The sequence below is a fragment of the Gambusia affinis genome, linkage group LG13, assembly GCF_019740435.1.
Source record: "Gambusia affinis linkage group LG13, SWU_Gaff_1.0, whole genome shotgun sequence".
Taxonomy (NCBI): domain Eukaryota; kingdom Metazoa; phylum Chordata; class Actinopteri; order Cyprinodontiformes; family Poeciliidae; genus Gambusia; species Gambusia affinis.
The window spans coordinates 18,791,913-18,805,550 of record NC_057880.1 but is presented as its reverse complement, the minus strand read 5'-3'; the positions used below and the strand labels follow the sequence as shown (position 1 = coordinate 18,805,550).

General features: G+C 38.5%; 1 protein-coding gene across 1 annotated transcript; it reads left to right on the top strand.

The window, feature by feature from the left end:
* The first annotated feature begins 7 nt into the window (after positions 1–7).
* ly6pge (lymphocyte antigen 6 family member pge) lies at positions 8–5,539 on the top strand. The gene is made up of 3 exons (XM_044137231.1): positions 8–1,128; positions 3,851–3,967; positions 4,529–5,539. The coding sequence occupies exons 1-3, from the start codon at positions 1,068–1,070 to the stop codon at positions 4,708–4,710; spliced, it is 360 nt and encodes a 119-aa protein (XP_043993166.1). The 5' UTR covers positions 8–1,067; the 3' UTR covers positions 4,711–5,539.
* Positions 5,540–13,638: the final 8,099 nt, after the last annotated feature.

The window sequence follows — 13,638 nt, the reverse complement described above, 5'->3', positions numbered from 1 at the left end:
ATGCATCAATGGACTACTTTTTGTGCCTCTGATTGAGCTGTATAAAAATAACTAAATAAAAATCTTCTTTTTTGAGCAGCATACATTAAAAATGTAACAAAAATTCATCCTTTAATTTGAGGACATATATTCTGTGGTGAGAAAAATACGACATTAAGAAGTTTGGCTCAGGCGTGCCGTGGTGGCGTAGGGGATACACGACCCATGTTTGGAGGCCTTGAGTCCTCGACGCGGCCGTCGCTGGTTTGACTCCCGGACCTGACAATATTTACCGCACGTCTGCCCCCTTTCCTGTCAGCCTACTTTCAAATAAGGGACACTAGAGCCCACAAAAAACTCCCTGGAGGGGTTAAAAAAAAATTTTGCTCAGCTGTTGCTTCCCATAACAAACCCTTTAAAATAAATCAAACATTTTCTTATTCTTTTACGTTTTAAAATTGATCAGAGTATTTAGGTATTTTTAAGTAGCATTTCATGACTTTCTGCTTCACTCTAGTTTAAAACTCTGGCTCAATATGCTTTTACTCATTAGTCCCTATGTTTGAATTACAAATAATACCAATAGTGAGAATTATGACCTGTGATAGTTTAGCAGAAAAAAACATTCAAAATGAATCTGTCTGTGGACTTACAGTTTTAATACTGGTCACATCTCTACTGTGACCAGTAGAGATGCTCACAGTATGATAATTGTGAGTAAATATTTCCACAGTTTGATACTGTAAATGTAATCTTGATGTTTTTAAATGCAACAATTATTACCTTGTTGATTTACTTGTGCAACATAACCTTGTTTTTAAGAGGTTATATAAGTAATAATGGCATGGTATTATTACTACTACTATGTAACAGAAATATAAATAATGTTATCCAAACTATGCATTTATTGTTAGTATCATTTTGGTGCTAAACAAAATTTAGCACCGCTCAATGCTAGATGCTCATCTGCTGCTCAGGCAGGAGCAGATATTAGCTCGTTTAAATACCAAGATAAAGCTCAGAGGGCTTAGAGAGCAAACAACCTGCTTTTCATTGTGGTATCAGGAGGAGCGACAAGCGGCAGCACCATGACGATCGTCCACTACTGTCTATTATTGCTGCTTTTTGTGTTCCTGCTGCCAACTTACAGTAAGAACTATTTTACTCTTAATATTCCACCCTGTTTTTTTTTTTTTTTTTTTTTTTTTTTTTTACAAATTGGTTTTAGTATTTATCCAAAAAAGGAACTTAGAAACATTTCTCCACCTGTTATTTGACATTTTCCATTCAGGCACTTCTTTACTTATCTGTTTCTCTGTACATTAGTCTTTTCTTTTTGGTGGACGACTCTCTTTACATTCTGACATTTACAAAGTAAAGGCTGGACAAGACAACGCAACAAAAGGCATCTTTTAACTGCTTAAAAAATATATTGAACATTAAAACATAAAATGGTATTTCCTGTCATTACTGTTATTGGAAGTTGATTTCTATTGGGATTCTAATAATTGTTTGCTTCGCTACAGTTCATCTTCTTCTCTTGTAACCAGCATGCAGTCAAAAGCAGCTAATCTCTTTACAGGCCTGGAGACTAATACTTTTAGCATGTGTGGAAAGCGGCTGTGCAGTGGGGATAGATTGGGGTCAGCAACACTCAGTGGGGGATATTTAATGCCGAGCCAAAACACAGATAAGCACTGATAAGGAAACCAGCAACAAGGACAATTTTAATGATGAAATATTTGTTTCCTGTTAGTGTTTTAGTTATACTTTTCAAGTTGTGATTTCCTTCTTTAACAGAGCCTACCTTTATAGTGACAGAGTCGACCCTCTGGTTTGATTTGTACGTCTACTCTCTCTGAACTATATCTGTACAGGAACAAAGCTGCGTCTGTGTCAGAGAGACACATCTGAGGTGAAATGAAGCAACTTTGATGGCAAAATACAAGAGATGTGCTGCTGTGAAGAATGTTTGAAGCTTTTAGTGCCTTCTGGCTCTGATCCTCTTAGGAAGCAACGTTTGAGACTGCATGTCTGGGATAAAGGAGATGGGGAAGGAGGGTTTTAAAAGGAACCATTTAAATCTATAGCATTTCATAGGTCAATTCATTTTCAAATAGCCGGTCTTTCCTTAGGATAAGAAATCAGGGCACGGAAAGGCATTTAAGTGCTTTATGTGCTGAAACTGGTTTCCGAGGCATTAGAGGTTTAGAAAAATAAGTATTTTTAAACATGTGGACGGAACTGCTGTAACTTTCCGGTAGATTTGGGAAGATTTGTGTGAGACGAGGGAAAAGATTAATTAACGCTGTCTCCTCACTTTAGTCTCACTTCATCAGCGGAAGACTGTCACACCTTGGAAATTTACACAGCTTGCATGTGCACGCTCATCAAGTACATCCTGTGTGAATAGAAATATCAAGAGTTGGGGTCTGCCTGGGAACCTGATTCGGTCATGCTTTACACCTGCATCACTGGCGCTAACTCTCCTCTTCTGCAGCTTTAAGGTTTCTAGGCCATGCTGTGGATACCGCATTAACTGTTGAAAAAAAGAGCAATGGGTTGGGTACCTGCAAATGTTCCCTTTAAAATCATCAGTACCAATATCATCTTGTTAGACTGTTGAGGACAAAATGCAGGACAAAAATTAGATCTGTTCAGCTGTTCAATAAAATAGCTAATAAATTAGCTGTTGCTAAAATAGCAACAGTAGTTTAAAAGTGACCTAATATGCTTCCTTGAACGGGTTAGGACAAAATTTGTTCATTGCATTTTTTGCATAAAATCATTCTTAGATAATGAGATTTTAGTCTGCTCAGTTTGGCCTATTTTGAGCTCCTTTGTAATGAGCTACTTTAGGGCCTGTTGTCACTTTAAATCCAAATAAGCTGCTGCTAGCCACCCTGCCTCCAATTCCACCTTTACTGAAACAAACAGATGCGCAATTACATAACCAAACATATTTGAAAAGCATAAGTAGGGCCTCTGACACAACCAATAAGGATGCAGCAAACAGGTTTCTAAATGATCGAGTCAACAACAAATCTTTTGTCTTTTCCAGCAGCCACTCTACAGCATATACAGTGGTAAAACAAGTATAACCAAATGTTGTAGAGCTAAAGTTCAGTTGCTATGTAATGGGCTGGGCTTCGTTGGAGTTTTGAAGTGTGGTTCTGTTTAAAGGTAATTAGCAGTTAGTATTTTACTCACAGTAAATATCTCTCTCTCGTCTTGAAACAATTCCAGTCTGAAAATTATCTTAACGGTTTTGCCAACAGTTTTATAAACCGTAGAAGCATCGCCTCATAAGCCCGAATCCACTTTTGCAAGGGAAATTAAATATAAATGTATCTCATACTTGCAGCACCACTAGAACTGCTTTTGGGCTGAAAGGAATTAAGGCAATATAAGGAAAAAGTAACATAAAATCAATAAAATAATGTTAAAATATTTCAGCTTTTACGCTACTTTACTTTTATATCAGTTACTGTGACAAAATACTTCACATCTCTCACTTGTCTAGACGTTTTTTAGACTGGAACATATTACATTCGCTCCTACTACCATTTCCTGTGAAAGCAAACATTGGCTTCTGTGTATGAAACCATCCAATATAAAACTTTTCCAACAAGATGCCTTCACATAAATGGATTGACAATATTTTAAAATTATTTGGATTTGTACCATTTTGACTAGATATTAGTTTCAGCCTCTGGGTCCGTCTAGAGTTTGCTGACACCAAGATTGTTATAAAATATTAGTAGCCAATAATCTTTTAAACAGAACTTTACTTCAGACATCCTGAACATATATATATATATATATAAACATACATGGCATCTTGTTTTCACCTTGTCTCTGTCTCATCGAGGCGAGGCTTTGAAGTGCTACACCTGCATGGGCTCTAATAACGATGACTGCAACCGTCAAGGCTCCAAATCCTGTCCCAGCTACTCTGATGCCTGCGCGGTGGTGGTGGGCCATGACAGTAAGTCTGCTGTTTCTTGAAGGTGTTTATATCTTCTTTTGATCATTTAGTTTCTACCTCCTGTTATTCAGACAGCATTTACACTACGTATTTGTGTCCATTCTGCCTGCGTACACATGACTGTGTGTGACAGTGTTTGCTGAAATCCGACCGGCTGTTGTCTGGAGAAAAGTCCCAAACTGCAGGGGGTCTGAGGTTTTGCAGAGAATGGAGCTTTTTGCCTCTACTTGACAAATACCCTTAATTAGGATACCATGTGGTGCTTCAGAATAAACATTTTAGTTTATTCATTTTTCATTAAGATATTTAAGGGGGATAATTAAATGTGTGTGAAATGTCAAATCCTGTTGCCTGTGGTCACAACAGTTTCTTATCAAACCTGCAGTGTTTTTAAAATATCCATCATCCCAGATGCCTGCAGTAATTGTTTGGATTTGGTTGCCAGTAGCAGCGCAGTACTTTTTCGCAACACTGTTTTCACTTCTGGTGTACTGATTGGCTTCTGTGAGACAGGTGTTAAATGGATGCATCTTTCACATATATTTCTGTGTGTCTTATAAGGCGGCGTGATGAAGTCGTGTTCCTACAAGTCCTTCTGCAGTCAGGCCAGCAGCCAGGGATACAGAGCGCCAGGGGTCAGAGTTCACTGCTGCTACAGTGATGACTGCAACATTAAAAGCTTCGCCTCTCCGCTGCCAGGATTCAACTTTTGGCTGTTGTCTCTTCTGCTACTTTTGCACTGACTTTTTTCACAGGACACACAGACAACCAGATCATGCCAACAAGAATCCATTCAGCATTCAAATGCCAACAAAATGCCAAAAAGACTGCCTGTTTTCACACTTGATGTCATCCTACTGACCACTACTCCACTTAACTTTGGTTAATGTATTTATTGGAGTGTGAGACATTAAGAAAATGCTGCATACTGAGCAGTGAAGTAATGCTTATGAACCGTATAAATAAATCAGTCAACTAGCTGCATCTTTGATGGCAGATAGGCATGGACCAGTTTGCTAATCTGGAGTAAAAGTACCACGTTGTCATGGTATTTGCACATTTTCTTTCAACATTTGAAAGAAAATCAATCTAATTGTGCTTAGTTAAAGTGAAAAGCAACAACTATTTGGTGCTGCTTCAAAATATGGATTTTTAGTTATATTAGTATTGTATATAAAAAAAAAAATCTATTCACTGTTATTGTGATTTCAAAGCATTGACTTAACCCTGAACTATACAGCCAGATGTGTGGCTAACTCCCAATACAAGTTCACAAATTTTGCATGAAAATTAAAACAATAGATTAGCTTCAAAGATTGTAACTCCTGTCAACATCAGTTGTTAAAAAGCTATAATTTTATAACTGTAAAAGGTCCTTCATAAACAAGGGACACATTCCAGGGATGTCTTCATCCAACTTATAAAGAACCCAGATTTAAGGTTTCTACTTGGTCCAATAAAATAAAATAAAATAAAATAAAACAAAATAACAAAGCTCACATTCTTGCTTGCTTGAACTTGCTAAAATATTTAGATATTTGGAAAAAAAAAGAAAAAAAAAAAAAAAACATTTTGGGGGACCAAAAACCTATGTATGTTTTTTGCTACCAAGAAATATTTTCAACATCTTTCAGTCTTGTAAGTGGGGAAAAAAAAGAATAGAAGCTTTCTTTCAGCCAACACTGCAGCAACAAGTGGAGCAGTGGTGATGCTCTCCTACAAACTCGTCATTTTGCCATTTTCTCTGGCCTGTTTTTAAACGCACTGCAAGGTATAGACATACTTTATAATTCTGCTGTTCCATTCTTTTTTCTGTTTTGTAAAAATGATGAACCCCATATTAGATGCTTTACCACATCTAAAAGACTCCAGTTTTTGAGCACAATTTGTGCTGTAATAAACAGTCTTGTGTTTAAAAAAACACCAATGAGTGTTCTCAGTTGGCATGTTTTCTTTGCTTTTTGTCACTAGCCTCCTTCCTGCCAATAACCAACCTGTGTTGTGTCAACGCTCCTGGTAGGAAGTGAGAAAAAGCCTCTCACACACTGTTCACTACCATAATCCTTTTACGCGCCTGTGGCCAGATGTGTTACTCTGAGATAAATTTGCTGTATTTTGAAGTTATTTAGGGAGTTACTGACATTATGAACAGAATCTGGACTCACCTCACAGACAGAGGTGGCAGCATTTCTGACTGAAGGAATTCATATTTTGATGTGCATTACATTAAAGTATGTCACTTTTTGTGTCTATGTATTTTTAGAGCTGTTAATCTGAAATAACGAAAAGGTGAATGTAATATGACTAGAGTGTTCATTCCTGTCAATATGTGCATTTGTTACTGTGGATTTTTTAAATACACCAGTGAATTATTGTGTGAAGATATAAAGACCCTCGTGTCCTCTCTGCAAAGTATTAAAGGTTTACTCATCAGATCATTATGTCTATTTAACTTTAGACATTTAATGATTAAGTTTATTCATATTCATAGTGGGCATAACACAACAAACAATTTCAATCATTTTTTAAAACAAAAATTTAGAATGTGAATTTTAAACCCATTGTGGATTTGTTTTATACCAGAAACAGGTATCAATACATAAATACACTACACTTAATGTTTGGTTGAAAGTCCCTAAGAAAATTGGAGAAAAAAAGAAAAGCATACAAAATTTTAGCCATGAACAAGATTCTGGCAAAATTTTGGTTGAATGTTTGAGGACTCAAATTTTAGAGAATCCTATTGCAAAACCAGCCTAATTCGCCCCAATACCATTTTGATGTGAGTTTGAATTTCAATTGTATAGAACTGAGATGCGATATGGATTAAAAATTTTATCACAATGACTTGTGCTATTTCCTGTGACAACAATGAAACTGAAGGGAAATTATTACATATTCTCTAACTTGGGGAAAAAAATAGAAAAAAATAGTAACTATGCTGAACATTTTAGAGAGTTGTGGAGGTTTTAATTATCTTTAATTGGAATTTATTATTGTTGCAGTTCATCGACAGTTTTCACAGTAACACTACAACAAATATCCACCGCTTCAGTATAACTGTTGATTTTGGGTAGAACAATCTGGAAGCAACCTTCCATCTTTATTAATTCAACCACTTTGTGCCTTTACACAATACAACTTGCACAACAAATTATGCAACACGAAGTTGCATTATTATCCTGTAGCCAACAGCATGCTTAACACAGTTGGTACAGTGTTCTTAGGTTAAAAGGATGGATGGATGGATGGATGGATGGATGGATGGATGGATGGATGGATGCACAGAGAGAGGAACAGGTAGATGGACACATCACCTTTATGGAATGGGACAGATAATTAAGCCTGAAAATAAAAATATTTTCCCATGGAGGAATTTTCCCATATCTATTAAAATCTGTGAAATACTTGAGTTAAATTTCGCACTTTGCCAGACTGTGTTGGAATTCTTTATGCCGTGTCACTTCCTGCATGTCTGCTTTTGTAATTCTCCCAGCCTCCACTGTGGGGCAGTCTAGTCACACTTGAACATCCAGACACCACATGCCAACAAATTTACAAAACTCTTGCAATTCATATCGACCGACCACGCCTCGTGGGCTCAGCAGAGATTAGCTTTAGTCAATAGTGATAATCATTGTACAGTTTTATTGCTGTCTGCTGGGCTTTGGACGTTATTTAAAAAACTGTACCTGCTTTCTCTCTGCTTCTTCTGAATTGCCACAACTCTTTGTTTTCCCTTTTGCTGTGCTTCCTCTCGTGATGTCCTGCTGCTCTCTCCTTTGACAGGCAGGTGTGAGAGTGTGAAGGCATTGCCCTGCAGAGGGATAGATACTGACCTCAAACCGTGAGTTTATGAAGCCCGTTCGGTCCTGGCTCCAGGGTCTTCACGTCCGCAAAGAGGCCCCTTATCAGCTTTCATCAAGTTTATTTGGAAAGACTCTTGAAAAGAGATGCAGTTGCTATTACATTTAAGTTCTGATGGCAGGTCAGTGGGTCACAGATTATGTGCAGGTGTCTTTAAATTTTCCTTAGTTCTTCTCATGATTCACTTTGAAGTGAGACTTTCCTGTACTGCAGACTACAGAAATATCATCTTCTCTCCTCACCAACACACACACACGCACACGCACACACGCACATTTGTGAGGACAGAGTTTCAGATTCAACACAGGATTTGAAAGCGCAATCATGGCAAAAGCCCCCCGCTGGATTGGAACCGTCTCTGGGCAATATCAAGCCAGTCGTCGGCTTGCCACATGTCCGCCATCTGAGCTAAAAACTGAAGGTCATTGTCATGGCAACTTTGCCATTTTTAAAATTGAAGTATGTTTAATCCCAATTCTCTGGCACCTGAAGACATTATCGCCGCAAATCCCACTGTCAGTCATCAAAAAAGATGAGCTGGCTGCCCTTTAAGGGAGGCGATGCGCAAAGTAGCAAAGCTGTGGAAAAGTCCTGCCTGCAGTACAGTGCTTTCTGAAGTAAACCAAACAGCTTTTCTGCTAGAATGTCACTGAATGTCTCTCACACTGACATATCTGACAGATTGTTGTCTTAGTGTGTGGGTTGGTGTGCATTTTTTTTTCCAATAAAAAGATTTACACTTGTGAAAATGTTCTCATTTGACCTGAAAAGATTGATGCTTCACTGAAATAGCCATCTTCCATTATATGAAGTCCCACTTCCCTACTTTTGGTTTCAAGAACATCTTTTATGGTTTTCAACACATTGTTTCTTAAAACTTCAAGGTGGATTTGCTGACTGAATGGCACTTGTAATTATAACAAACTCAAGTAGCAGTGGTTAGATTATTTAGGACAAATTAAAATATGCGTATGGGCATGGAAAAGAAATTACCTACACCTCTTGCAAGGATGTGCCAAATGAGATGCCACACAAAGATATGACATTTGTTACTGTATTATACTATCAAATTGAAAAGTACCTTTAGCTTGTGTCGATACACCTGACACATTATAGATTTGTGTTTTTTCCATTGTCCAGAGTTGTGGGTCCAGTTCATTCAGCTTTCCTCCTTACTCCTCAAATTCTTTCTAGATTATTTAGTTCTTGGTCGACTTTGCTCTATATTGTCATTCTGTTGAAAAACCGAATGATGATTAATCTTTGGCAAAGAAGAAGCATTACAGATTCTAAACTATACTTAACAGTGGACATGAGGTACTTTTCCACATAGATTCATTGTTTTAAATTAAACCTACCTGGAGTGACTGTTGCAGAAAAGGTAAATCTGACTGGCAGCACAATTACTGGCACTCCTGCTGTGAATGGTTTGTAAGGCACCCATTTGTCATAAGGGCAGGTTTCAAAATATTTCATGAGATTGTAGCTTTGTCATCTTACTACAGATGCAAAAGTGACCCTTATTCAGCGGCTAAAAGAGTTTTTTCCTTTCATATAAGCAACAGGGATGGAGTACGTTGAGTAAAAGTGGGAGGTTTCATTTGAGATGCGTTTCTTCACAAACTGGTATTTCATAAACCTCCTGAGAGTCAACAGGATAATGTAGTTTACAAGGTGTGCATGAATACACCATGAGGTTATCGCCCAAGACAATAAAACAGTGTTTAGGAATGACATAACAGGAGCCCTTCTGAACCTAATAATTTAATAAATAAATTAATAATAATAATAAAAACTACTGCTATCAACTAAGTGGCTTCATGGGGGTGTAAAATTAAAATGCAAAACAGTCTGAAAAGCTGCCACTGCCGGCAACAAAATCACACCTGAATGACTTAATTTAGGGAGTATTTCTAATGTTACCATCATTCATTACTATCATTAAATATTTATGAGCAAAGGCAAAAAGTTATGCTAGACTCAGAAAAGTAACAATATCATAGGAGTTTATTTTTTGTGAAATGAAGACAAAATCATATTTTGGGTTGTCTTAAACATATTTTGCCAGTGATTTTAATGCAGCTCATGGCTAAAGAGGTCTTGAAACATCTTCAGAAAAAAACTGAGTGAGTCTGGTTGCCTTTGATTTAAGCCTGTTGATTTAGGCTTTAGGAATTTTTGGTTTCCTATTTTAAATGCAATGCCCCGTCTCAACCCTGGTAAGTTCCATGCCAAGCTGATGTTGGTTTCCTGATCCTCTTAGAAATAAGGGACGTTATTGCCTTAATTTATGAAGGACCAGAGACAGCTTACCTGGGCCATTGCCTTCCTAAGCAAATCTGCTTGATTCTCATCTCTCTTCCGTGCTCCACCTGGGATTTTCCCCAGTGAGCTGGATTTCTCTGGTAGAATTTCAACCGAGTCAATCAGGAAACAGAAGGAGAAGTTGTAAACGACATCAATTTTCTCCACTGCACTGGAATTGCAGCTGTCTTACAATTGTAAAATTGTAATTTTAGTTGCCTGTAGTTTTAGCAAAGCCAATGGAGGACATGAATGAAGGCATCCAGTCTGTGTTGTCCATTCTTCCAAATATTGAACTAACATTAACAGCCATCTCATTCGGGCTGACACTTCTCTCTTCGTAATGGAGGATGGGCAGGCAATTTCCGGTAAGCTTTGTAGCGTCAAACTGGCGCATGACATACGTCACTGGCGAACTTTAGTAATTGGGTACCTTCCAGATACGAAGTGAATCCTAAGGGGCTGGTTTGTACAAGGCAAGAGGAAGCTTGAAGAAATCTGTATTGGAACTGCTTTGTGAAAAAGGCTTTGAAGATGCCCAGACTTTTTTTCTGTGAACACTGACATCGTTTTTCAGTTGCTATCCAGTATAATAGGACTGAGTGGCCAAAAGAAAAAACAAAAATCATGGATTGCAAGGGCCTACAGCCTCTGATCCACTTACTAAAGAAAAAGATAAAAATCCCAAAAATGTTTTTTTGTTAAAATTACTTTAAAGGAATTATTTGGAGTATGAATAATTTTCCCACTGGTGATTTTGTCACAAATAATAAGTTGTTTACGTTAAACTTTTTCTGCACTGAATTACAGGCTGGAGTTTTTCAAAATTTTTGAGAGTGTCTTTCGAAACAATGAAATGAACTTATGAACCACCAGTGGAATCCAGGTCCTGCCCACAAGAGCCGACCTGTTAATCTAGGACAGTCCTGTCTCTGAAGAAAGAGTGGTTTTCAGTTGGGCCTTCATTGGAGCGTTGAATTTTGGATGCACTCCGCCACAGAAATTACTAAGCATTACAAAGTAAACAATAATAAAAAACAAGCACAAAATGAACCCGAATGGACAGACCACTGACTTAGGACACTGTGACTGGTTGCGTCACAAAATCAGAGAACATGAACTGGTGAACATAAACCGCTTGTGCTAATGTGGGAAGGGAACAAAAGCATTCAGGGTTGGAAGCAGGAGGGTGCGTGTTAGACGATGGCTGTGTTTACAAGTGCCTGGGTCCTGGCTGGTCGGCCCAGGTTCACCAAGCGGTCACCAGTTCTGGGGTCTCCAGGTCTGTTTTTTTCTTTTTTGAAAAAGATCTGTGAAGCAGAATTAAAATGATCTACCTCCGGATTCTGGACACTAGGCAGCAAGTTTTTTTTTTTTTTCTTTCTGGTTTGGAAACAGGAAAGAGGAAAGACACAGAGTAAGAGGGAATAAGAGGGGTCAGCTGCAGACAGAGGCTGGAGAAAGAGAAGAATTAAGTGCAATGAGCGTGTTCGTCAGTCACAGCTATTTTGAAATGACTAAATGGCCCACCTTCTGTGAGCCTGGGCCCTTATAACAAGACAACAAGGAGTTCACTCAGGAAAAAAAATAGAAACTGACATGATGCAGTGTACAGCAGGCATAGACATTTACAGTACAGACCAAAGGTTTGGACACACCTTTTAATTGAATTCAGTTAGAAAGTGTGTCCAAACCTTTGGTCTGTACTGTATATACTCATTAATCTGATGGTGATATTTAAATAATGTAAGAAAATGGAAGTAAAGTAAAAATGTATCCCATCCCTTCAACTTGGTCTGCCTTTTATGTGAGATCAGGCATCAGTGACAACAGGTCAAGAAGTAAAACCGAAGCATCCATCTTTCCAGCGACACTCTGCAGCTCATTTTCAGTGATCCCAAGGCGTGCCTTTGTCAAAAGAAATATATAGCTTCCCTCTTGTCGATGCAGAGGAGTAGCTGCTCTACTCCTCATAGTATTTGCATGGCTGACCCTGGCCATCATATACTGTGAAACTAATTCCAGCTTTTAGTATAATGCCCTGAAAACATCCAAAGGAAGGTCAGATGCCCAAACCACAATCAGATTTTTTTCAAGCTCCTCACCCATCTCTACGTCTGATCCCAACTACTCTAGGAAGAAATCTCATTCCAGCCATTTGCAGAGGATCAATGGCTCTTCTTTAAAGACTGACCAGATGTCAGTGGCGTGCATCTTATAAGCTCCACAATAGGTCTTTATTCACTTTTTTGCAAATTTATAATTTCTTTACATCACTGTACCATTTTAAGCATCCAACCATTGACCACTGAAAATTGTGAGTCCTCTGCCTAAGTGGACACCTCCTCCTGATGGCTTTCCAGGTCACAGATAAAAGCCGCTAATATGAATGTCTTCAAGGGCTGATGTCCTGCAACTTTAAACAGAGCTCTGCAGAGCTTGACTGCATGTTAGAAGCAGTTTTGCCATTTAATTGAAGTGTGTAGAACAAGGGACACATCTAAAAGTTGCAGGACTCTGGCCCTCGAAGCATGCAATTTGAGACCACTGCTCCAGGGTGGTTGGTCTCCGATTTAGAGATGGAATAAGGTGCTCTGTTATTCAAAGGGTGCTCAAAACAAAGCTGCTGCTCCTCTGCATTGAAAGAAGTCAGTAGAGGTGTTTTAGGAGTCCAATCTGGTGACGGATGTGTGGGTTTGCCTCTTTAGCCTGTTACCTTCATGACCCGAATGCAGATAAATGGAAGACACTGGGTCGATGAATAAGATGGATGCAACAATTGTTTGAACTGTCAATAACATGTTAATCTAGTGTTTTTAAAATGGATTGTTGTTACTGCGTTTTATCTAGTGGCCATTAAAGTTGAAGGTAAACAAGCTTTGAACCAATGAAACACCCAGTTTATCCATTTTTTCTCAGCCGTTCTACCTTCTTCTAAGTGATTTCTCATTAGAAGACATGTGCGCACCATGTCTGTATATCAGATAGAGCCGTGGCGCAGGGTGTCTATTTTTGTTATCCCCCACAGGACGAACAAAGAAGCGGGATTATACAGAGACGAGCCTCTCTGTAGTATTACCCCATCTTCTAATACATCTGAAACTAGATCTGCATCTCAAGGCAAAAGCTCCAGCAGAGAGAAGATAATGCAATGTTGAATTATTATGAATAATTTTATAAGACAGTCCATTGTTTAATGCAACTTTATTATATGGTGAAGGGGCAACAAAAGAGAAGAGAAGGAAGCAGACCTTGGAGCCAAATCCAAATCACATCAGTAACTGCTGCGCCCCGGGGTGAGGGCAGGCTCAGTCAGCCGTACCATGCAACTGGGATAATTAGTTTTGGAAAGGAATATCAACTGATATAATTGAGCATTCTTCACTAATGAAGATCCTCTGTGTTGTCACTATTGAGGCGCTAATTGATGGAAGAGGGATGGGCTGTGCAGGATATCATGATGAAAGTGCTGCTCGAGTCGACAACTGGAACTTCATCAG

Coding starts and splice junctions, on each gene's coding strand:
- ly6pge (XM_044137231.1), top strand. CDS start 1,068: ATGACGATCGTCCACTACTGTCTATTATTGCTGCTTTTTGTGTTCCTG. Junction 1,129..3,850: donor GTTCCTGCTGCCAACTTACA/GTAAGAACTATT, acceptor TGTCTCATCGAG/GCGAGGCTTTGAAGTGCTAC. Junction 3,968..4,528: donor GGTGGTGGTGGGCCATGACA/GTAAGTCTGCTG, acceptor GTGTCTTATAAG/GCGGCGTGATGAAGTCGTGT.